The sequence below is a fragment of the Bison bison genome, unplaced genomic scaffold, assembly GCF_000754665.1.
Source record: "Bison bison bison isolate TAMUID 2011002044 unplaced genomic scaffold, Bison_UMD1.0 scf7180017864527, whole genome shotgun sequence".
NCBI lineage: Eukaryota > Metazoa > Chordata > Mammalia > Artiodactyla > Bovidae > Bison > Bison bison.
Window position 1 is genome coordinate 8,544,536 of NW_011495078.1, and position 22,592 is coordinate 8,567,127.

Sequence of the window (22,592 nt, forward strand, 5' to 3'; positions counted from 1 at the left end):
CCAAAGGTGCAGCTGTGCAGCTGCAGCAGACAGAGGAGCTGCCAGCCTCGTGTCAAGCACTGAACACGCATCACAAAGCAGGGACGTCACCAGAGCAAGAATCCGGGCTTCACTGGCTCAGGAAACGGCTTCTGTGAATTCTAAAAATCACTGCCCACTTCCTACCTGATGAGGATACGCGTCGCCGGAGCCCATCTGTCTCTTGTTCTGGTCAAATATGATCCAGAGCTGACTGTCGAATTCTGACTCATACAATAACTCACAGAGCAGCGGGCAGCTGGGGGTCACTTCCCCGCTTTTGGGCTGTAAAAAAAAAAAAAAAAAGAATGATTACTTGAAATGGTTTATACGATTTCTAACAGATCTGTAATACTGTTATCGATGAAACTTACATTAAAAGTATTAAACACATTTTATTGAGGTAACCAATCTTAAAAATGCAGAACACTCAGTATTTAGGGACTAAAAAAACGTATTTCTCCTTTACAAGGTTTAAAAAACACAAACCTAGGTAACTGCATTCATTTATAAAGCAATATATATTCTTTAGGATGCTTAATTCATTGGTTTTTAATAAAACAAATATATTTATAAGGTTGAAATTAGACAATCCACCAGTATCAAACCTCTCCCCAGCGGCAGCTCATATTATGCTTCAATAAGAGTTTTACTAAAATCTTACTGATTCTCCATAAACTTCGATCTGACATTTATGCTCATCTCAACTACCTTTACCACCCATTCAACCAAGGAGCCATTCTGACATCTCACTGTGTCAACACAGAGAGCAAAGAGGCCCAGTTTCCTAATCAGAAGGCAGGTGGCTTCGACAAGACACTGAACCAGAGGACAGGTACCGGAGGACAGATGTCAGTGACGACAACTAAGACTCAAAGGTCAGGTCGCCACGAAGTAAGAAGTTGTGACTTCAGATCTGAATGGTGCTTACATCATTATATATCATAATTTCCCAAAGAATAACTCTAAACTAGCCAGTGTTATTTATTTGATTCTATTTCATATATATGTATGTATACACACACACCCCCATTGAACACACTGTCCTTCCCTTTTTTATGATTTATAAAAACACAGAAATTTGTTGCAAGGGTATACCTGATCACACAAACACTTACTTGATGAAAGTTGTAAGTCAGGATCATCTCATAAAGTTGACGATTATTTGGCAAAACATCTCTCGATCCTAAAGGTTTTGTTTTTGCACTCAGTGGGCTGTAATCAGACAATTGCATAAGAGTCAAAGGTTCATTTCAATGAGAAAAAACTATAAGCAGCGAAAACTATGGCAAATCACAATAACTGATAAATGAGCATTCCTGGACACTATCCTTCCCAGTGTATTTTATAACACTTTAATCATTAACTTACATAATTCTTTATTGACCAAACCACAGAAACACACAAAGTTAAAACTCTGCAGCATTAAAAAGGTAACACCCTTTTCATGATAAAAACATTTTCAACTACCAACTAAGAGTCCTAATGTAATCAGATCCTGGTACTAGCGTGATGATCCTTAATGGGGCTGAAGGACAGGTCTGAACGCAGACAGTCCTGCCCTCGTCACAGGGTGGGTCCTGTCAGGTGCCCCCGAGGGCTCCAGGTGCATGTCACGTAAGGTCTCCCCAGAGACCTGTCCAGTTTTCTAGGCTGGAAAGTCATGCAGTGAATTTTCATCTCCAGCCTTCATGTGACTTAAGGAAAAAAAAGACCCTTTCCAAGGAGCGCAGAGGGCCCTCCCACCCCCTTGAAACCCAACACTGTCGCCCTGAAGCATGTAAGATACCGCAGTGTTTGCACCCAGCTCTTCAGAGTTATGCAGGGAGCCAGGTCTTCATACTTCAAGGAGGACTGCACGTCAAAACGGTTGATTCCTTCTGATGCATGCTACGAAGGATATTTATCAAATTAGTTTCTCCAACTTACTGAAAATGAACTACATTTTAAAATACTTAAACCTCAAATAAATGTGTCAAAGTTTGTAAGCACCCATTAAAAAAGACTATTGCTATTTCCTGAACATAGGTAATGTCCCCATTAAAATTTAAATCTAACCATCGACATTATTTCACAGTGACATGCATAACTGACCTTGAAAATGATGGAAAGGTGAACTTACAATGTTTAACTGTGGAGCAGTACATACAATCCCATGGAAAGAAACAGTGTAGTCAATGTTGACATCGCTGAGACTTGCCCACCAGCGAGCAATGCAAAACTCGATTGCTTTCCCACCCTACAGAGAAAAATGAAACATACTGTAAATGTGTGAATCACAAAATACAAACAGATTTGCACAGAGAGAAAACTCCAAGAATCTTGTTATTAGCTACGCCTGCTGCTGCTGCTAAGTCGCTTCAGTCATGTCCAACTCTGTGCAACCCCATAGACGGCAGCCCTCCAGGCTTCCCGTCCCTGGGACTCTTCAGGCAAGAACACTGGAGTGGGTTGCCATTTCCTTCAGTGAATGAAAGTGAAAAGTGAAAGTGAAGTCGCTCAGTCGTGTCCAACTGCAGCGACCCCATGGACTGCAGCGACCCCATGGACTGCAGCCTACCACGCTCCTCCGTCCATGGGATTTTAGCTACGCCTGGAGTTACCCAAATCAGCTGCAGAGACAGAGCACAGGTATTTAAATACACAGTTATCTACCCATAATCCTAAACTGCTTGTTGTAAGAGATCTGAGACGGTTTCCAAGTACATATAATAAATTAACAGTGAAAACAACCAGAATAAAAACAGGACCAAAGGAAAAATCATTAAGAACGATGGCAAGAGAAGGGGTATGACAGCTGTGTAGGAATTTTCAGTAGTCACAGGTAGTAGTCTTGGGCTCAGAGCTGCCTGGCAACCATGGTCAAATGAAATTATGGTCCCTCCCTTCTTTCTTTTTATTAAAAAAATCAGAAACAAAAGCTGTTCCTTGGATATTGAGTTTTCAATTTTCTAGTAATCAGTGTACTCAGTTCAGTCTCTCAGTCATGTCTGACTCTTTGTGACCCCATGGACTGCAGCACACCAGGCTTCCCTGTTTATCACCAACTCCCTGAGCTTGCTCAAACTCAAGTCCATCGAGTCAGTGATGCCATCCAACCATCTCATCCTCTGTTGTCCCCTTCTCCTCCTGCCCTCAATCTTTCCCAGCATCAGGGTCTTTTCCAATGAGTCAGTTCTTCACATCAGGTGGCCAAAGTATTGGAGTTTCAGCTTCAGCATCAGTCCTTTCAATGAATATTCAGGTTGATTTCCTTTAGGATTGACTGGTTGGATCTCCTTGCAGTCCAAGGGACTCTCAAGAGTCTTTTCCAGCACCACAGTTCAAAAGCATCAATTCTTCGGTGCTCAGCTTTCTTTATGGTCCGACTCTCACATCCATACATGACTGCTGGAAAAACCATAGCTTTGACTAGATGAATCTTTGTTGGCAAAGTTATGTTTCTGCTTTTTAATATGCTGTCTAGGTTGATCAAAGCTTTTCTTCCAAGGAGCAAGCGTCTTTTAATTTCATGGCTGCAGTCATCATCTGCAATGATTCTGGAGCCCAAGAAAATAAAGTCTCACCGTTTCCATTGTTTCCCATTTGCCATGAAGTGACTGGACCAGATGCCATGATCTTAGTTTTGTGAATGTTGAGTTTTAAGCCAACCGTTTCACTCTCCTCTTTCATGTTCATCAAGACACTCTTTAGTTCTGCTTTGCTTTCTGCCATAAGGGTGGTGTCATCTGCATATCTGAGGTTATTGATATTCCTCCCGGCAATCTTGATTCCAGCTTGTGCTTCCTCCAGCCCAGTGTTTCTCATGATGTACTCTGCATATAAGTTAAATAAGCAGGGTGACAATATACAGCCTTGACGTACTCCGTTCCCAATTTGGAACCAGTCTGTTGTTCCACGTCTGGTTCTAACTGTTGCTTCTTGACCTGCATACAGATTTCTCAAGAGGCAGGTAGGGTGGTCTGGTACTCCCATCTCTTGAAGAATTTTCCAGTTTGTTGTGATCCACACAGTCAAAGGCTTTGGTGTAGTCAATAAAGCAGAAATAGATGTTTTTCTGGAACTCTCTTGCTTTTTCCATGATCCAACAGATATTGGCAATTTGATCTCTGGTTTCTCTGCCTTTTCTAAATCCAGTTTGAGCATCTGGAAGTTCGTGGTTCACATACTGTTGAAGCCTGGCTTGGAGAATTTTGAGCATTACTTTGCTAGCAATGTTAGATGAGTGCGATTGTGTGGTAGTTTGAACATTCTTTGCACTAGAAAGTTTAAAGATGAATCATATTACTGAGTTGGTGATGGACAGGGAGGCCTGGCATGCTGCAATTTATGGGGTTGCAAAGAGTCAGACACGACTGTGCGACTAAAGTGAACACATACAAGAACACAAGTGAAAGTTTATCTTCTCATCACTTATCTTCTGAGAAGAGATAAAGATAAGGGATCCAACTCAAAACACTAGGTAGCAAGTTTGAAGAAGGTCACCAGTGTATTCCCCTTCTAGAAGGAAGCCCCCATTTCTCACACTATAGGTTAAGTGTGGAAATCTGCAACACTGAAGTAATTTGTAGGAAGGAGTGGCAGTTTTCACCTATAGAGCAAATTAACCTCATGGATTCTTAACAACAGGGCAGTAATAAAATGACTAAAGTAAATAAAAAAGTCTTAAATATGGAAATAGTCTACCATACAATGAGAAAACAATCTCAACCAGGGTCCACTTTGTCAAGTGCCAGCATCTAGCATACCAGAACTTTCTTTTGACTAAATTATTTAGGAGTTAGAGAGATTAGTATTTACCTCACTTCTTAGTAAGATGACCTATCTTCTGACATTACTCAGCATTAATAAAACACACAGGCCCAGAGTGCTCTGAATGCAAACTACCAAATCAAATCAAAATACTTAAGTCTTAGGTCACACCAAGGGCTTTCAGGTGGCTCAGTGGTCAAGAATCCTGCTTGTCTGCCAAGGAGGAGACTTGGGTTCAATCCCTGGGTTGGGAAGAGGCCCTGGAGGAGGGTGTGGCAACCCACTCCAGTATTCTTGCCTGGGAAATCCCATTGATATAGGAGCCTGCTGGGCTACAGTCCTTGCAGTCACAAAGAATTGGACACGACTTAGCGACTGAGTAACAACAGCTCACACGAAAGACAAATGGAAAACAGTTTTAGGATTTCAGACTGTTAATTAAAACTTACTAAGACTGGAAAAGCTTCAGTGAGCGTTCCCTTCTCTGGAAGGGAACAAAATTTGTAGAATTCGTGACTTCTGTACGCTCTCTGCTTCACAAGCTGCACTGCGTGGAGGACGAACTTGGCAGACACTTCAGAAGAACAGGAGCACACGGTGACCTCTGAGGCGAGAAGGCAAGAGGCAACACTGTCACTCAGGTTTCAAAGGGACACAAATTCCGTAAGGCCTACGCCTACATTAGGGGAATCAGCTATCAAGAATAAAATGATACATTCAAGTGAAACCTGCATATTTCCTTAAAAACAATGAATTGACAGAATATTAATTAAGATGAGAGGGTAGGAAAGTTAGCTATGGAAAATAAACAAATCAGGATTTAAGTGAGCAACCGCTATGCTACAAAGAACATGAAACAGAAGCGGTCCACAGATGGACACACAATTATCCTAGCTGGGGTATTTTAAAAATCTCTTCCTCCTCTGTTGCTAAGTTCAGCCTTTTCTCTTACTTTAGCTAAAAGCCAATCAGTCCCTGATAAAGAGGACTTTACTTTTAGAAACCTCTGTTTGTTACCATGCCAAAGTTCCATTAGTTTCCCTCTATTCAACTTCACTGATAAGTTTTCCTAATCTCTCCCCCTTGGTTTATCTGCTCTGGCCTTCAGAATCCACATACAGATGGGGGGGCAGGTGGTGGGAGGGAGTTTCAAGAGGGAGGGGACATGTGTCCTGACTGATTCACGCTGTTGTATGGCAGAAACCAACACAACATTGTAATGCAATTATCCTCCAGTTAAAGAAAAAAGCAAAAAAAAAGAAAAACAAAAAACAAAAAAAGACAAATGGGCAAGACAGACTTTAATTTTACTTACCAGCCCATGTTGCACCCTCAGGAACTTCAATAAAATGCCTTCGAATCTGACCAGGTTTAAAATGTACATCTGTCAAGGCTAGGTCATAATGTGTTGATTCATTTACTCTAAAAATTAATAAAAATTAATGATTAAACATGATACTCTCATTAAAAAGGGCTTCACATTGTAAACCAACTGGCACTCTAGATTTCAACAGCTCCTGAGAAATGAACACAGGAAGTTAAAGGCTGGGAACAAAACGGTATGCACAGTATCATCTCATCTTTGCAACACTTCAGCAGAGAGAACTGGGGGCAGCCCAGTGTAGATGATTTTTCTGCTTTTTACTCGTTTTATAATTTGTCTATAATACACCCAGACACACAGTTCTTTTTTGTTGCTGTTGTTAACGGAATTCTACAACATCCACATAATTTTCCAAAAACCAGAATCTGGACTGTTTTGAGTCTAAAATGCTAAAATCAAAGGCAATGTTTTGTGACTCTGATACTGTCTTATCCTCTGAAATTGCTATTAAATTTAATCCCTTTTGTAGCTTCAAAATGCACCCATGCCAGGAATGACACAGTATGAAGGAAACTACCTTCATAGGATTTTTAAAAAGGATCAGGGAAACCCCAAAGTCAAATGTTTACTTATCCACACTGGAAAGCTAAAGTAGACACTAAGGACTAACTCTACTCAGTGTGACGAACATTTAGTGAGTGCCTACTCCATCGGGGGCACGGCTACTAGAAGCTACAGACTCAACAGTGAATGTACTGTTTTCCTTTTCCTCGGCCAGTCCCCGTGGGACAGAACGCCCAGCAGAGATGCTGAACGCAGCATGCTCTGGGAGGCGGGGCGTGCTGGTGGAAAAGATGCAAAGTGCTTCATCTGTGCGGAGTGGTCCCAGACAGCTTCCATCAGGAGAAGAGGTCTTGGCCGATTCCTGAATCTTACACGTTACCTCGTCTAGTAAGTTCCTGTCGGACTTGCAGGGAAAACGCGGCTGAGAATTTAATCGTTCTGCATTTCCTCACCTGTGTCACTAGTTATCTCCGTTTCATTCTATGCTTCATACAGGCTGAGACCTACTGCATGTTAAATATTACTACGCAACTAAGTCAACAGAAAGTGCTAACTCACGTTTCCCAGTTTCCAGAACTCCCATCTCGGTCTTCCCCTTCATGTACTGGACCATTTTTTGGTCTGTTCTGTACAGTGGGCTCCATGTGGGATTACATAAGATGCAGGCCCTGAGTCTTCTGTGGGCTCACAGTCAAATGGGGTCAATTAAAAATGACAGCACACTGGCTCAAGCCTAAACCACGGGCGTGTAAAAGCGAGAAGCAGCAGAAAGGAAAGACTCCCTTCAGCTGGGGATGACCGGGAACCTGCCTGGTCGCTGGGTTAGGAGACAGGGGCCTAACGCAAAGAATCAGCTGTGCAAACAGGCCCGTCCTGGAGACAGCGGAAAGGTCAGCTCTGGTGAGCTCGTGGGAATGTACAAAGTGGTGATGGAGCCACAGGAGACAGGGGCTCTGCAGGACCACCGCTGGCCATCTGCAGAGCAGGATCCTCGGGTGAGATGCTAAAGGACCTTATACGGAAGCAGTATGATCAGACCTGACCCTTCAGTCCGGGGTGGAAGGCAAGATGAGAAGGGAAGAGCCTGGAAACAGAGGGGACTAGAAATGCGGAAGAACCAGGAGACAATATGATTCCAGAGATGGGGGTAGCGGTGGCAAGGTCGGGGTGGGAGGGGACAAAATCACTGTCAGGACACTGCAGAGGCTTCAGGCCTCCAGCCCAGGCGGTCGGGAGGGCGCCGTCACCCTGGTGGAGGGCAGATGGCAGACGCCATTAACCCTCCTCCCTGTGAACAGGAGCAGCTGACCGACCACGTGCCATCTTGGATGCTGAGCAAGGAGCAGAACTAAAACCCAGTTCCTTGGTTCTGGCCTGCGGATCCTTTACAAGCTCAGCCTGTTTCCATGAACAGCCACCTCACACTTACACGAACAGCACACTGCTGGTGACTGGGCACTTACTTTGCTGCGATGACCGCGGTGATGGGGACTCTGAACAGAGGACCTGCGTTGGGCGACGCTATGTCATAGCCACATACCTTGAGAAAAGAGTTAAGTGTCAGTATCCACAAACGAAGCTTCTTTAAAAGGAGAGAATGAAAGAAGGTGGACCTACTCACAGAATAAATTAATCTCATATTAAAGGTGAAACGTCCTAAGTAAAAGCATCAATTTTCTGATGTCACAGCACATATCAATGGCAAACAGCCTGAACAACTACATGCAGGCCAAGCCTTGACTAACTCAGACTAATGGGTAAACGGTCTGCCACACAAACACTCTGCACAGTGCAAACAAGGCAGAGCAAAGGCGCACAGGCCATACCTCCGTGTAATGCAGTCCTTCCCGTAAGCCCCTGGGGTCCACGCGGATGTTTACGTGTCTGCACTGGTTCATGAGCTCCAAGTGGCTGGGACACTGAACCCACGACGAATTCGAAGTTAAGGCTAAATGAAGCTGGAGGGATATCTTCTCAGAGTTTTCTGGCATTAAAAAAAACAAAAAGTGAAGATTAGCTCTGTTTTCCTCTTCTTCCATTTTAAAACGTTCTGTAGTCTCTCAAGAACATTCAGCAGCAGGAAAGCACCGTTGGCTATAAAATGTAGGAGGCACAGGCTCCCCAAGCACAGCCCACACACACCAGTCACACAGCCTCCCTCACAGGTGTTTCAGCACGCTTGGGGTCCATCCACACGCCCACCCAGCACGGCCACAACCTTAACATAAGGCGTTTAGCGCTGTTTTCTCATACTGCGTGCAGTCAACAGAATCTGAGAGACTCCTAATTTACAGGCACGACAGTCTTGTTTACATTCACTGAGCTGGGCTTCTCCCTGGTTGCTTCTGATTTTCCCACTCTGCAACCAAAATCTGGCTCTTACACTCAAGCAGTAAAGGTGGGAAAGAAAAGGCATCTGACGCTTTATGATCCACAATTTAATTAAGAGCTCTAGGTGACTGAAGGCCCATTCTACTATTTTCTTGTAGTCACACTGCTAACTCAACTGCCACTGTATCAGGGTCCCCAGTTGCCATCAGTTTCCCTTTGCTCTGAAATGCACAGTAATATTAACATTGTTCATTCCTATCTCCTCTTTAAAACATCAGCCTAAACAGCACCTCTCTATTACAGTACAATTCAAACCAAAAATGTGAACATGTGAGCTTACTCTCTGGCTATCACCCACCAGTATTTTCTGGAAATACAGGTTCAATGCCAACGCCATGATCCGAAGGTGCGGCCACCTGAACAGGATCTCGGAGGTAGATGCCACGGTTAGTTCCCACAGTAACAGTGAAACCTAATTTATTAGCGAACGATGTGTTCTGAACGAGGTAGTCATAGGCTTTATCAACCTAATTAAAAGGATACAAACAGTAAGATACACATAGTTGGGTCAAAAAAACCTTCTGTTGCAAATCACCCATTTCATTTCAGTTATAGCAAAGTACAAGCAAGAGTCAGCTTCAACACTGTCCTCTCTGAACTACATGACAAAGCCCATCAGGAGGACAGTTCTACCTCACTGGACAAAACCCTGGTCCAGCCACGGGACTCACCTTCCACTTCACCCTCTTACTCCCAAGTGATGATGCTAGGAATCCTCCACGTGCCATTATGCCTGGTCAGCTTTTACCTGCTGCCCTCTGCCATCTCTCTATATGTCTTACATCAATTACATTTCTCTATCTTACCACCACAAATTCAACTATAAAATCTCTTTTCATAACTTCTTCGTTTATGGTGCAGAGAACTACTCTGGCCATATAGTCAACAATTAGAAAAACTCAATCACTATAGTAGGGATATTATCCAATAACAGCTAAAATATTATCCTATTGATCTACAGCCTGCTTCTCAAACGACAATACCTGAATAATACCGTGTCCTTGGGCAAATACTTCTATGTTGTCAGCCTTCACTGCAGTGTTTTCAAGAGCTCTTCTGACCGAATGAACTGTGTAGTTAACATCATTAGCTTTCAGACCTAAAATCAAAAGATGAAATCAAGAAACTAGTGTTTATTACAGAAGACAGTTACTGGAAACGCTTCCCCAGCCTCCCCCGCCCTAGTATGGATAATGTGTACGTTTTCTGCTTTTAATGTTTTTGTCTCAACCCTCATTTTTTAATCTTTTTTTTTTTACAGTATGACTCATAACGCAACGACTTCATTCAATGAAAACTTCCGCATGCCCACTGTGACGCAGCATGAAGGTGGGCTCGGCACAGGGACCAAAAGGCATTCCAATCATGTTTTCCTTAAGACAGTGCTGGTCAATCAACATGGTCACTGGCAGAAGGTCTCAACCAGGGCGCACAGGATGTGCACCAGGGGTACGGAAACAAGCCAGCAAGATGCTCAGGCCCCACGCAACCAATCAGCACCTTGGAGACCAGATCCCAGGAGGCTGCTGACAAGCCTCCTGGTCGACAACAGGGACAATGAGGCTGGGGGTGACTGTCTACATGACGTGGAGGCCACCCAGCCGCCCACCTTCTGATGTTGACTGTTTTGAGGTGGAAGCGAGTAAGACGGCACGCCTGTCCTCTCCAGAACTAAACATGCAAATACTCATGAGGAGTGCAGAACGTGAACCAAAAAACATGGGAACATGACGGCACTTTAAGAGTCAACCGAAAAAGCAAACAATTTTGTCAGGATCTGGAGAGGCGATGCTCCCATCAGAACAGATACTGGGTCGGCTCTCAGGGAATACACGGGCGTTCACAGGGCCAAGACTCGGCGGGAAAGGAATTCCAGGCTGACAGAATAGTGTGCCACAGACAAGAGGCACCAGCGAGCCCGAGATGCTTGGAGAGGCTGCACAGTAGAGCGAGAGTGGAGCCCAGTCAGTGCCGATGGCCCCATCCTCCACGTCAAGCATGCAGCCGCCTGCCCATCAACCTAGAAAGTCCCGCCTCCCCATGGTCCGGTTCACCGGCTCCATGGCAACGCTTCCTACCCTCTACTATGTCATGGAAGCGATTTTTTACTTTGTTCATAGTCTGTTCCTCCTCCAACTTTAATATCAACTCCACACAGGCAGGTCTTTTTGATGTTTTGTTCCCTACTTTAGCCCCAGGCCAAAATAAAGCTTAATAGCCAGTAACAGCCAATAAATATGCTTGCTGAGTGAATGCACGTTCAAACCATTACGATCCCATAAATGATTCTCCACCACTTTACTGTGGGCCAGGTCATTACCAATTCAACCACGTTTTCTTGCCCTGAGAACTTTAGAGAACAAAAATATCTGTCTGCAAGAAGAGAAAGGTACTCAATTACTTTTTATGGCTACAATTTGTCTTTATTTTATGCCATCAAATTTATTTTATGAAACTGTCTAGACACTTCACACCTCCTTAAGCAAGCTTATAAACAAGTAAGCAGTGGATTTTAGAGCTAGGACTGAGGTGAAGCACAGGAAGGACAGAGGATCCTGGCACGCTGCAGTCCATGGGCTCAAAGACAGACACCACCGTGACTGAACAACAGCAAGGCGAAGTGTAAAACGATACTTTGAAAATCCATTTCTCCGTGTCACTTCTATCTCATTAAGAGTACTTAAAACTGACAGAAACATGTGGAAGAGCCGACGACTCGCAGCTCCAGCAGGAGACTCTGCGGCGGGGTTAGCTGGGCCGCGGGGAGGCGCTCCTCACCTGACAGGACCAGGGCGATGCCCCCGCAGGCGTTGGGAGACGACATGGACGTCCCGTTCATGAGCTGGGTGCCCCGCAGCGTCCAGTTGGGGACGGAGGCGATGGCGCCGCCCGGGGCGCTGACGCTCACTCCGAGGGCCCCGTCAGCGCTGAAGGAGAGCAAGGCAGAGTCTGCTTAGGGAGGTGGGCACTGGGCCAACGGGCAAATGAACTCAGGGCAAAGCCCTGCGCCTCCCCCCAGGCAGTCGGACAGAATGGCTGTGACAATCCCATGTTGGGAAGACCCCTGGAGAAGGGAAGGGCTACCCATGCCAGTGTTCTGGCCTGGAGAATTCCACAGACTGTGCAGTCCATGGGGTCGCAAAGAGGCGGACACGACTGAGCGGCTTTCACTCCACTCCACTTCCACGCGCGACCTACCTGGGGCCTCGAGAAGACCACGTGTACTGATTTGCAGGTAACTTCTCTCTCAGAGAGTACTCGGCAACCATCATATCAGGAGAAACGTAGGCGCCGACACCTGCGGGGGGCGGGGAATGTGGTCACTGACAGAAGGATACAGAACAGGGGTCGCGACTCGAACCCCACTGCTCCCCCAGCCGTGGGATCCCGGCGAAGCCTCTGTTCTCTGGACACCACCGTTCTCTCTCACAAGATGGAAAGGTGAAAAAACTTAACGACCCAGGCAAGGTCACTACATACCAGACACTACATGAGGTGCTGCGCTTTTGTATATAAAAATACCTACCAGCACTATTATGTGGACTAAACAGGATAATGTAACTAAAAGTGTGTGTATGCGTGAAAGAGAAAGAGAAATGTGTTTCAAACTGTAAAAATATAACTTCAGAAAAATAAAGGAATTAGTTGATTGATCTTCGTTTTTAAATGGCCATGGTATAGAAAATTCTACCCGTGAAATTGGCAGTAGCCTCCCCTGCAAAGTGGCTGCAGTAACATGCTACGGTCTCCTAGATAAATGTGCAGATGAAACTAGTTAAGACTCTGAAATCACAGAACTCGGAGATCAAAGTCAGGTCCTTCATTCCAGGGATGTGCAAACAGGGCAGAGAGGGGTTAAAAAAATGTACTGAAGATAATGACCGGCAGAGACAAGACTCAGAATCCAAGACTATCAGCTCCTCATTCTCCTTCACAACACACACATCTCCTGGGTAGAAGGCTGGACAGAATGAGTGAATTAAGAGGACTTAGGTCAACAGTGCTGCCACATGAAACTGTAGTCATTTTGTAGAATTTAGGTTAAAGTGTTCTGCCAATGTGGGGATAAGAAAATGACAAAATGCTGAGCGCTGTAGAGGAGCAGTGCATTTTTATCACTAGGTACCTCTCAGGATTATTTTGTTTCATTTTGTGTCCTTAAAAGTATCCAGAGATCTGGAACACACAATGCATGAATCACTGGCAGGCACTGCTGTCTTAACACATGATTTAACAGAATTACTTTATCAAGAGATTTTAGGTTACTGAAAGCAAGCGACACCATGCTTAAAATTTACAAGCCACGAATACAAGCATGTCCCATAAATATAAGATCACTGATATTTTAAAACAAAAATATTTTTAAAAGGACCAGTTTCTACTCTAACCTTTAATGCCCAAATATTGCTGTGTATCTATAAAATCTCTAATACCTACGCAACTATAGTAACTCCTATGATACGTACGTATTGTGCAGTTAATGGTGGATACACCAGGAAAACTGCTTGGGACCAGCTTTTATGGTCACATGTTCAGTCACAAACATTAAGTGTTTTGAGCCCACATTTAAAAATAAACCAAAAATCTTCAGGTCTCATTTACTACTTAAGGGATCTCAATTCACCGTTCCTCATTCATGCCTCACATTAAAAAAACCAAGGGGTGGATTTCATGTTTTGTGGGGTTTTGTTTTTTGCACAAGATGGCAGCTACTGTCGTATAATAGAAGCTAATTTTACTATTTTCATATTATGACTGCAAATAATTCGATCTCTTACAACTTTCGTTGACAGGCATTATTGTTTCCTGTTGGATTCCAGTGAAGCAGACAATACCATATCCGATCCTGAAGACAAAGGGTGGGGAAGGCCACAGGCACACAGTAAATGTGTTTCAACTGCTTTTCTCAGTAAGGAAGCTCCCTTCCTCTACCTCTAGGTCTTCCTGCATGCTCCAAGAGAAACTAAACGAGGGAACTCTGCTATAAATACACAGCCGGACACTATAAATAAAAAGTGAAGCAAGTGTCTTCATTTATGCTGCTCACTTAGCCTGGAAAGCCCTTCTCCTGCTTCTGTCTACCTACTGAAATCCTTGTTCTCACACTTCTTCCAGAAAGCCTTGCCCAGATCCTCAAATCAGAGGGAACAGCACTTTTGTGATCCCACAGCCTGATCTGGGACTGCAAGGAGATCCAACCAGTACATCCTAAAGGAAATCAACCCTGAATATTCATTGGAAGGACTTATGCTGAAGCTGAAGTGCCAGGACTTTGGCCATCTGATGTGAAGAACTGACTCATCGGAAAAGGCCCTGATGATGGGAAAGACAGAAGGCAGGAGGTAAAGTGGGCAACAGAGGATGAGATGGTTGGATGGCATCACCGACTCAATGAGTTGGAGCAAGCTCTGGGAGACAGTGAAGGACAGGGAAGCCTGGCATGGTGCAGTCCATGGGGTCACAAAGAATTGGACATGACTTAGCAACTAAACAACAGGCCTGATCTATACTTCTGCTACCCGTGATCTGTACCTCCACACTTACTCCAGTCTGCTGGAGATGAAATTCTACATCAGTGGGTCCCTACTAGAGTTCACTTTCCTGAGGGTCTATTATAGGCTCACAGTGTCCTGTGTGTGGGAGAGATACGATTAACACTGGATGGACTAAATCTTTTTGTCTGCTTGTTTTTAAGTTTATTTCTAACACTACAAACTCACCTATCACACTGGACGTGGTTCCTCCCGGACACCCGACTGTAGACAGGCAGGGGCCGTTATTCCCAGCACTTGAGACATAAATTATATTGTGCTTCCACACAGCTTCACTGATTACTTCACATATTCTCCTAAAAGAGGAAGAGGATTCAGTTGAACACACGAACTGTCCACTTTTCAGGAAATGGATTACTGTAATGTGAAAATATTTTCAAACATGGTTTATACGAACAAAACAAAACAAAACAAAACATGGGTTTCGAGTAGCAGCAGCAATAGAATGGTGGTCACAGGTCAGGAGGGGTGCTTAGAATCACTCAGGGACATTCTCACACTGCAAGTGCCTTGCTTCTACTCACAAAGTGTTTATAAAACTAAAATACATTCAAACGCGAGGTCAGGTAAATTCCGGCACATGTGCCATTAGCAGAGCGCGACAGAGCTATGCCCAGAGACATACCGCAGTCGGGTTTCAGTGGAGGGAGTTAGGAGGCCCCGTTTTTAGTGCGGAATGTGCTAAAAACAAAACTGTATATATGTGGGGAAAATAAACTGCCAAGGGGCCAAAAGCAAAGACTGCAACGTTAGCAGAGACTGGGTCAGGGGCCACAGGGGGTCCACTCCCCCCCGACATGAAGTATGGAGAACCAACTCCTCACACAGCTGTCACAAGCGGCAAAGGTGAATGGGGAAATAAGGCACTAGGGAGAGAGATTTAACATATAAGAGATCTGGTTAGAGCTTGACAGCAAGGAAGAAAAATACACTGGTAGTCATTACAGGAGGTAAAGTTAGACCACAAGGAAAAAAAATGAGGTGAATGTAAAAAAGGTTAAGGGCCAGGGATACTCCAAAATCATAAAAGTGAAGGAAAAAGCACATTAGAGTAAGAAGACTGCAGAAGAAGGAAGGTCCCAGGAGAGAAAGATATACACCGCGATAATGCAGACACGGAAGCAGATCCTTCCTTCTCCCTCCTGCGAGGTTACGTTCACAACTGACGCTGACAGCGTGCTCGCTTCCAGGTCTGGAAATGAGCAATTGTCTCACAAGGAACCGTGTACCTGTCAGCTGAGGAAATTATGGGTTTTAAAATTTTTATTTCTTAAATCAACATGTGGTAGAACCGACCTTCTCTTCGGTGCGTAGTTCTGAGACTGCACATATGTACAGATTGTGAGACCCCCACCGTTACGTACAGGAATGGTTCCAGCGCCGCATTAAGCCATCTCCCGGGGTTATCGGGCCATCTGCAGGTACAGGGCCCCTTCCCAGGTGCTCACGGATCATTCTGGAGCCCTGTCACTGTTCATGTCACCTAAACACAATCCTGAGACACACAGCCACTGAAATGGCTCTTTTCATCTAGCAAAAGCATTTATGATGCACCCATGAAAACTCAATCACTGACGACAGCCAACTACAGGCTCTAGTTTGGTGACATTTGCGTTTCGGCAGAGCTCTGTCACAGAGCTGCAGAAAATGCACAATGGGTGTATCTGGATGGGGTGGTGGGAGGAAACTCTCCAGATAGGGTCACTGCCAAGTTAGCGCTATGAAGACAGAAAGGCTGAGGCAACATGAGGTCACGCTAAGCCAGAGGCTGGAAGACCCTTACAGCACAGGGAGGGGAGCAGGGCAGGGAGACCCGGCGATGGACAACGGTGAACACACCTGTCTCGGTTTTGCTGGAAAAGCAAAGGCCATGGGAGATGAGGAGGCTTGTTATTAGTTAGTTTTAAAGCTAGTGGATACTTGAGCAGGTCTGTCTAACAGTAAAGAGAGCCAGGAAAGGAGCGAGTCGATGCTGGAAGGCATCTCTGAGGGCGGAGGGGACCAGAGCCGCTCTTCATCCCAGGCACACTCCATGAGAGAAGAAGGGACGGCAGCTGGTGGGGTCAGGCGGGTCACAGGAGGGCCCGGAGTCCCCTCTGAGCGCTTTCATCTGCTCTGGGAAAGAAAGCAGCAAGGATGCCAGCTGAGGACTGACGGGGAGGTCGCCGAGAGTCCCCAGGAAAAGGTGTGCAACGGCCGTCCCAGAGGGAAGGGCACGCACTGTGACCAGAGACAGAGCTGACCGCACACCCGAGGCTCACGGCCCCCGAGCATGCCGCCAGGGTGGCCTCCGCAGAGCCGGGAGCTGAAGGGCGCCGTCACCGCAGGGCCCGCGGTGCACACCCGAGGTCCGGCTGCCTGTGGACGGGGGTCCAAGGGGCCGTCGGGTCCACCGGCCAGGAGGGGACACCAGCGTCAAAGACATGACTGTGGACCAAGGGCCTCGGGGCCGCACAGGATCTGCCCAAGTCTGCTCCTCGTCAGTTGTGACGTTCGCTCCAGTTACACAGAAGTGCTCACTGCTCTTACCAGCTACGCCCCCACGGCTGACGAGTGGCAAAGAACACTCACCCGGAATTTGGCCAGTGAGTCGCTTCTCCGTAGCTGTAGTTGACAAGATCACATTTATGATTTATAACCTCTATCATCTATTAAAAAGAGAAACAGTCCAGCTTAGACAGCCATTTATAAAAACAGAAAAGCCAGCACAAAAAAGGCATCCCACAGTTCTGTAACCAATCATATTCCAACTCATACCTAAATTCATAAGTTACTGCCAGACATATGGCTGACGAACTTAAAAAAAGGTGTGTGTGTGTTTGGGGGTGGTGTTGATACACGGCACAGGAAGTAGTCAATAAAAAACAAACCAGCATCTGCAGAATTGAGTTGGAGAAACGAGGGAGGTCTCTTTAAAGTCTAAATTCACTCAAGTGAAATAGAATTCATATGTTAAAGTCAAATGAAGAATAAATTCTTACACTGATGGAGTAGGCTGGCTGAGATGTCTTCCTGTCTTTTTTCATGCTTTTAAAAGTATCTCAAAATAGTTTGCTAAGGGATTTACTACAAGTGAGAGGTATAATGTAAACAATGTTTTCATGTTTCCCCAAATCTCTTTAACCCAAATAATTTCTAATAAAAATATTTTTAAATGAGTTAAGCATTTTGGGCTTTTGCAAACAAAGTCCTATACACTGAATACAGTGCCATGTATTTTTGATAAAGCAAGAGCAGCTTGCTAATCCAAGTATCCACGGCCGTGAACCATCAGTCCTGGACACCAGCAGCTCAGGAGCACTCACAGCTCTGATGAGGCCTGTGCCTGTCTCCATCGTGCTAAGTCTTGTGTCTCCAATCTTGATGGAAAGAATCTGAGCACCAGGAGCTACGCCATTCCGCTCAGGTTCTTCAGGAAAATGCCCAGCAGCTATACTAGCTACGTGTGTTCCGTGGGCTCCTAGAGGCAAAAAGGGGAGAATACGAGGAAACACCCTCAGAGGCTCAAAGTTTTAACCACGATACAAAAACACGGTTATCTTAACGTGTAAGGGGGTATTGTTTCTTCTGTCTCTTAACAATAATTCACAAAAAGTGACTGTGATTGTGATTTACATACGCTTTCTGCCATCCTGGATTCTACGCTGTTAAGTCACAAAGGTGAGAAAGTATTCGCACACATGTAACTGACAAAGTGCTTATATCTAGAACATAATCTTTCAAAAAAAAAAAAAGAACCCCCCCAAAAAATGGGTAAAGAGCGTTTGAAAAACATTTCCCAAGAGGATGACCAAATGGCAAATAAACGTATGAAAAGGCGAGTCACCTGGGAGACGCAGAGGAAGGCCACGCAGAGCCACCCCTTGCTGAAGAGCTGAGGCTGAGGGTGGCCGCTGTGGGCGGGGACGTGCACTCTCCGCTGCGGCGGGTGCGACACGCCTCTGCTACTGCCGAGGGGAGCTCGGAGGGTCTTCAATACTGTATGGCCCTACCACACCCAACCAGCTCTCCCAGACATGGGTTCCAATTAAAACAAAAACCAACTTCTACACAGACCTGTACACAGTTGTTCAAACAACCCAAGTGTGTATCAGGAGGTGAATGGATAAATAAACCATGGCGGACACACACGGTGAAACACTGCTCCACAATAAGGAACAAGCCACTTATAATCACAGCACGGATTCAGCCCAACATGCTGCAATGGGCAGGCAAAAACAAACTTCATTTTTTTAATTCCATTTATATAAAATTCTATCAGATGTACAGTAATCAAGGGTGGACAGAAAGCCATTCAGCGGCTACCAGAGGATGTGAGTGGAGACAACTGGATTATAGGAAGAATAAGCCAGCCTTTGAGGGTGGTGGTGATGGAGATGTTATTTTGGTTGTAGGGATGGTTTCCTGGGTGTGTGCACACATCAGAACTCACCACATTATGAGTGTGTAGTGTGTGCAGTTTCCTGTACCTAAGCTGTGCCTCTATGGGCGGGGGGAGCTGGGTACCCCACTTCACCCTCCTCACTCCCTCCCAGAAGCAAGCACTGCCCTGCAGCTGGTGCACACCGTCTTCACACCTATGCTTTTATATTTTTACCAAACACACCCATAAACAATTTTCACACAAATGTTTTTAATACCAATATATTTTTTTCAGTAAAATTTATATATCTGAGATTTATACATAGTTATATGCAGATGTATTAATTATGATTACTATATAACATATTCCACAGGATGAATAACATAATTTATAAAAAACACACAAATTTCAAGAAAGTTTATAACTTTTTTGAAATTACACAGAAAGCTGTGTTAAGGATCCTTTTACCTGATCCTTCACACTCATGGGTGAATTTTCAAGAGTTAGTATTTGGAGGTGAAATTATTGTTCATAGAATGAACTATGTTTACATTATTTTTTGTAGCTGGACCATGCTCACACTCCTGGAATGGATCCTACATGGTTTCGGCCTTAAAAAAAAACAATACCTTTCCAGGAAATCAAATCACATCCGTGACTCCAGACCTAGTTCTGTCGTAGGGATCGGTCAATTCTCCTTCGGGCTGTTTTTGGGTAGAGGAATTTATCCTCCCGGTACTTTGCACGTTCATCTCTAGTTAGCAAACCTAAGACAGAATACCTCCACTGGTCACTATGGAGAGCAGGTTCCCGTCGTCGTATATGTTGACAGAGTAGTTCAGCATCTCGGCAGCACCGAAGGAGCCATACTCCTGAGCCTCTTTGTAGTTTCTCAGAACAGTCGATTTACTCAGATCCCCATCTTCACTCGAATCAATGCAGGCTCTGGAAAAGGAGAATTAAGAGCAGGTAATGCAATTTATCTTCTTTTTCTACCTTTCTAAAAATCACACAATACTGTTTCTCGAGGATCTTCTCACCACACTATCTCTGTTTACCAGCACAAATGTGGCAGCTTCCTCTGTCACAGAGGCCTCAGTAAAGACTGGGTAAAGTGATTTAAGCAACCAGCCCTTAAATGAAGTCACGCACAAGGGTCTCTAGGAACCGTCCTTCACAGACCCCCAGGAAGAAAACCACCCACCCGCTTAAGGAATCAGACCAACTTAGCGTCTAGGTCTCTGGTGGTAAATCTTTATGCCATTTTCCTCCTCTGCCCTTAAAACATTTATAGTAGATACTCTTGCCAGACCCTCCTGCACTTACTTTACAAACTGCCCAGCTTCAATCAGGAAGATTCCTATGATCAACCTGCTGTTGTATATTTAATGACTGCTGTCTGGTTAAGGGGGTAAGATTCTCTAAGAGAGGTAAGAGTCAGCTTTCATGCCTAAAATACTAAGAAGTTTAAGAGGCTTTATCCAAAACTACTCAAAAGCCAACCCGGCTCTCAAGGAGCTTTGCTTAGAGATATTAATGTCTTGTAAACCAAATCTCTGGGTAGTTTGAGGGCTTAATGTTCTTCAGAGCAGGCAAGACCATGTTTAAATGAAGATGTATAAAATCCACATGGCTTACCTCCAGGTCTCACCATCAAACCACACCAAGCAGTCGTACACAGGGCCAGGATCACTGTACTTTTTCTCAAAAGAGTTTAGCAATTCCACTTGACTGTGAAGCTCCTCCTTGATTAATTTATTTGCCTAATCAATTAGAACATGTGCTAATGTTAGCATTTTGTGCTCTTGGCAAGTGACAGTAACAGACAACCAAAGACAATGTGACCCAGTAGTAAAGTCATTTTACCCTGGAAAAATGGAAGAAGATTTTCCTTTTATATCTGTACAATTTGAAATTCAATTTAGTGGCAGATATCAATTAAAATATTAAATTAAAAAAATCCTTCCCTCACTATCACAGTCAGCCCCTCACTACAGCTGCTTTGGGAAAGACACGGTGCTACATGGCGGGGACCTCACTTGGCCAAGGGTATTAGTCACATGCCTGTACCTGCATGATTCAGTTCCAAAAGCAACACTAAAACTGCTACACGTTAGTTCATCTACCTTTAGATTTTTATAGCCAGGAACATTTCCACTTCAAATCTGTTTCTTAAGAACCCAAATAAATAATAGGAATTATGAATAGTCTCACCTCTGTTGAATTTGCTGAGTTAAATACATAGTGTATTTTTGACCAAGTACATATAAACTGCTATTCAACCATTCTGAGCTATAAAAATGGAAAATTTGTATGCTTCAATCTAAGCACTTTAAAAAAAGTACTGTATGAGATGGTCCTATATTCGCCTGACTAGTCCAGGTGAATAAAAACTTAGATTTCACATGTTCCCAAAATCTTAAGTTATGCTTCATTTTTTCCTTATTCAATATATTCAATGTTTACTCCTCCTCAAGGAAAAAGACAATTATATAAACATTTTTGGCATACAAAATAAAATGGCTAATTAAATTCAGATCCCTCTCCTATAGTTAGTGCTCTATATGTAGTACCTGAAATACTACATTTCACGTCTCCAACAGGAGGTTGAAGAACCAAAAGTGATCTAACCAAAAATTATACAGCTGTTAAAAATGAACACAGATAAAGTAAATAAAAGTGTGCGTGTGCAGATCTATATAGGCTGGTGGGCATTGACCCGACCTGCATGTTAATGAAAACTCTTGACAAGTTTTTAAAATATCTGCCTCCTCTGTAAGGTTCTGATTTATTTCCTCTCTAGGACACAAACATGGAATTTTTAAAGCTCCTCATGTGATCCTAGCAGGGGGCCAGGGTTCAGAATCGCCAATACAATCCCATTTCTGATTAAGAAATGCACGCCCTAGAAGCCTAAGTAGACGTTTCCTCCAAAAAGACACACATGTGGCCAACAGGCACAGGAAAAGATGTTCAATGTCACTTATTATTAGAGAAATGCAAATCAAAACTACCATGAAGCCATCACTTCATGTTGGTCAGAATGGCCATCCTCAAAAAGTCTACAAATAATAAATGCTGGAGAGGGTATGGAGAAAGGGAACCCACCGACACTGTTGGTGGGAAAGGTAAATGGTACAGCCACTACGCTTCAGAAACAGTCTGGGGATTCCTCAGAAAACTAAAAATAGAGTTACCACATGCTCCAGCAATCCCACTCCAGGGCATATACTTGGAAAAGAGAAAAGCTCCAATTCGAAAGATAACATGCACCCCAGTATACACAGCAGCACTGTTTACAACAGCCAAACAGGAAGCAACCTACATGTCCATCGACAGGTGGCTGGATAAACAAAACGTGGCACGTATATAAATACACACACACACGATGGAGGACTGCTCAGCCATAAAAAGAACAAAACAATGTCATCTGCAGCAACACGGATGGATATAATCATACTACATGAAGTAAATCAGAAGCAGAAAGACAAATACCATGACATCACTTATATGTGGAATCTAAAAAGGAATGACAGAAATGAACTTCCTGACTGACAGAAAAGACTCACAGACACGAAACACATTATGGTTACACCGGGGTCTCCTGCATTGCAGGTGGATTCTTTAC

The 22,592-nt window shown here is 44.3% G+C and overlaps 1 protein-coding gene across 3 annotated transcripts in view; it reads right to left on the reverse strand.

The window, feature by feature from the left end:
* The window catches only part of TPP2 (tripeptidyl peptidase II), a 58,335-nt gene that overhangs the window by 19,413 nt on the left and 16,330 nt on the right, over positions 1-22,592 (reverse strand). For all 3 annotated transcript variants that reach the window (XR_824483.1, XM_010831479.1, XM_010831478.1), the window contains exons 5-21: positions 20,603-20,727; positions 19,746-19,909; positions 17,907-18,061; positions 17,173-17,249; positions 14,770-14,897; positions 12,248-12,347; positions 11,828-11,976; positions 10,033-10,148; positions 9,348-9,516; positions 8,485-8,642; positions 8,122-8,198; positions 6,086-6,192; positions 5,220-5,374; positions 2,141-2,257; positions 1,808-1,908; positions 1,137-1,233; positions 166-303 (exon numbers count right to left, since the gene is read on the reverse strand). Coding sequence is in view for 2 of the 3 variants with exons in the window: in XM_010831479.1 (XP_010829781.1) it covers positions 166-303; positions 1,137-1,233; positions 1,808-1,908; positions 2,141-2,257; positions 5,220-5,374; positions 6,086-6,192; positions 8,122-8,198; positions 8,485-8,642; positions 9,348-9,516; positions 10,033-10,148; positions 11,828-11,976; positions 12,248-12,347; positions 14,770-14,897; positions 17,173-17,249; positions 17,907-18,061; positions 19,746-19,909; positions 20,603-20,727 (2,133 nt within the window). In the remaining variant the exon portion in view is untranslated. The remainder of the gene's footprint in view (positions 1-165; positions 304-1,136; positions 1,234-1,807; positions 1,909-2,140; positions 2,258-5,219; positions 5,375-6,085; positions 6,193-8,121; positions 8,199-8,484; positions 8,643-9,347; positions 9,517-10,032; positions 10,149-11,827; positions 11,977-12,247; positions 12,348-14,769; positions 14,898-17,172; positions 17,250-17,906; positions 18,062-19,745; positions 19,910-20,602; positions 20,728-22,592) is intronic.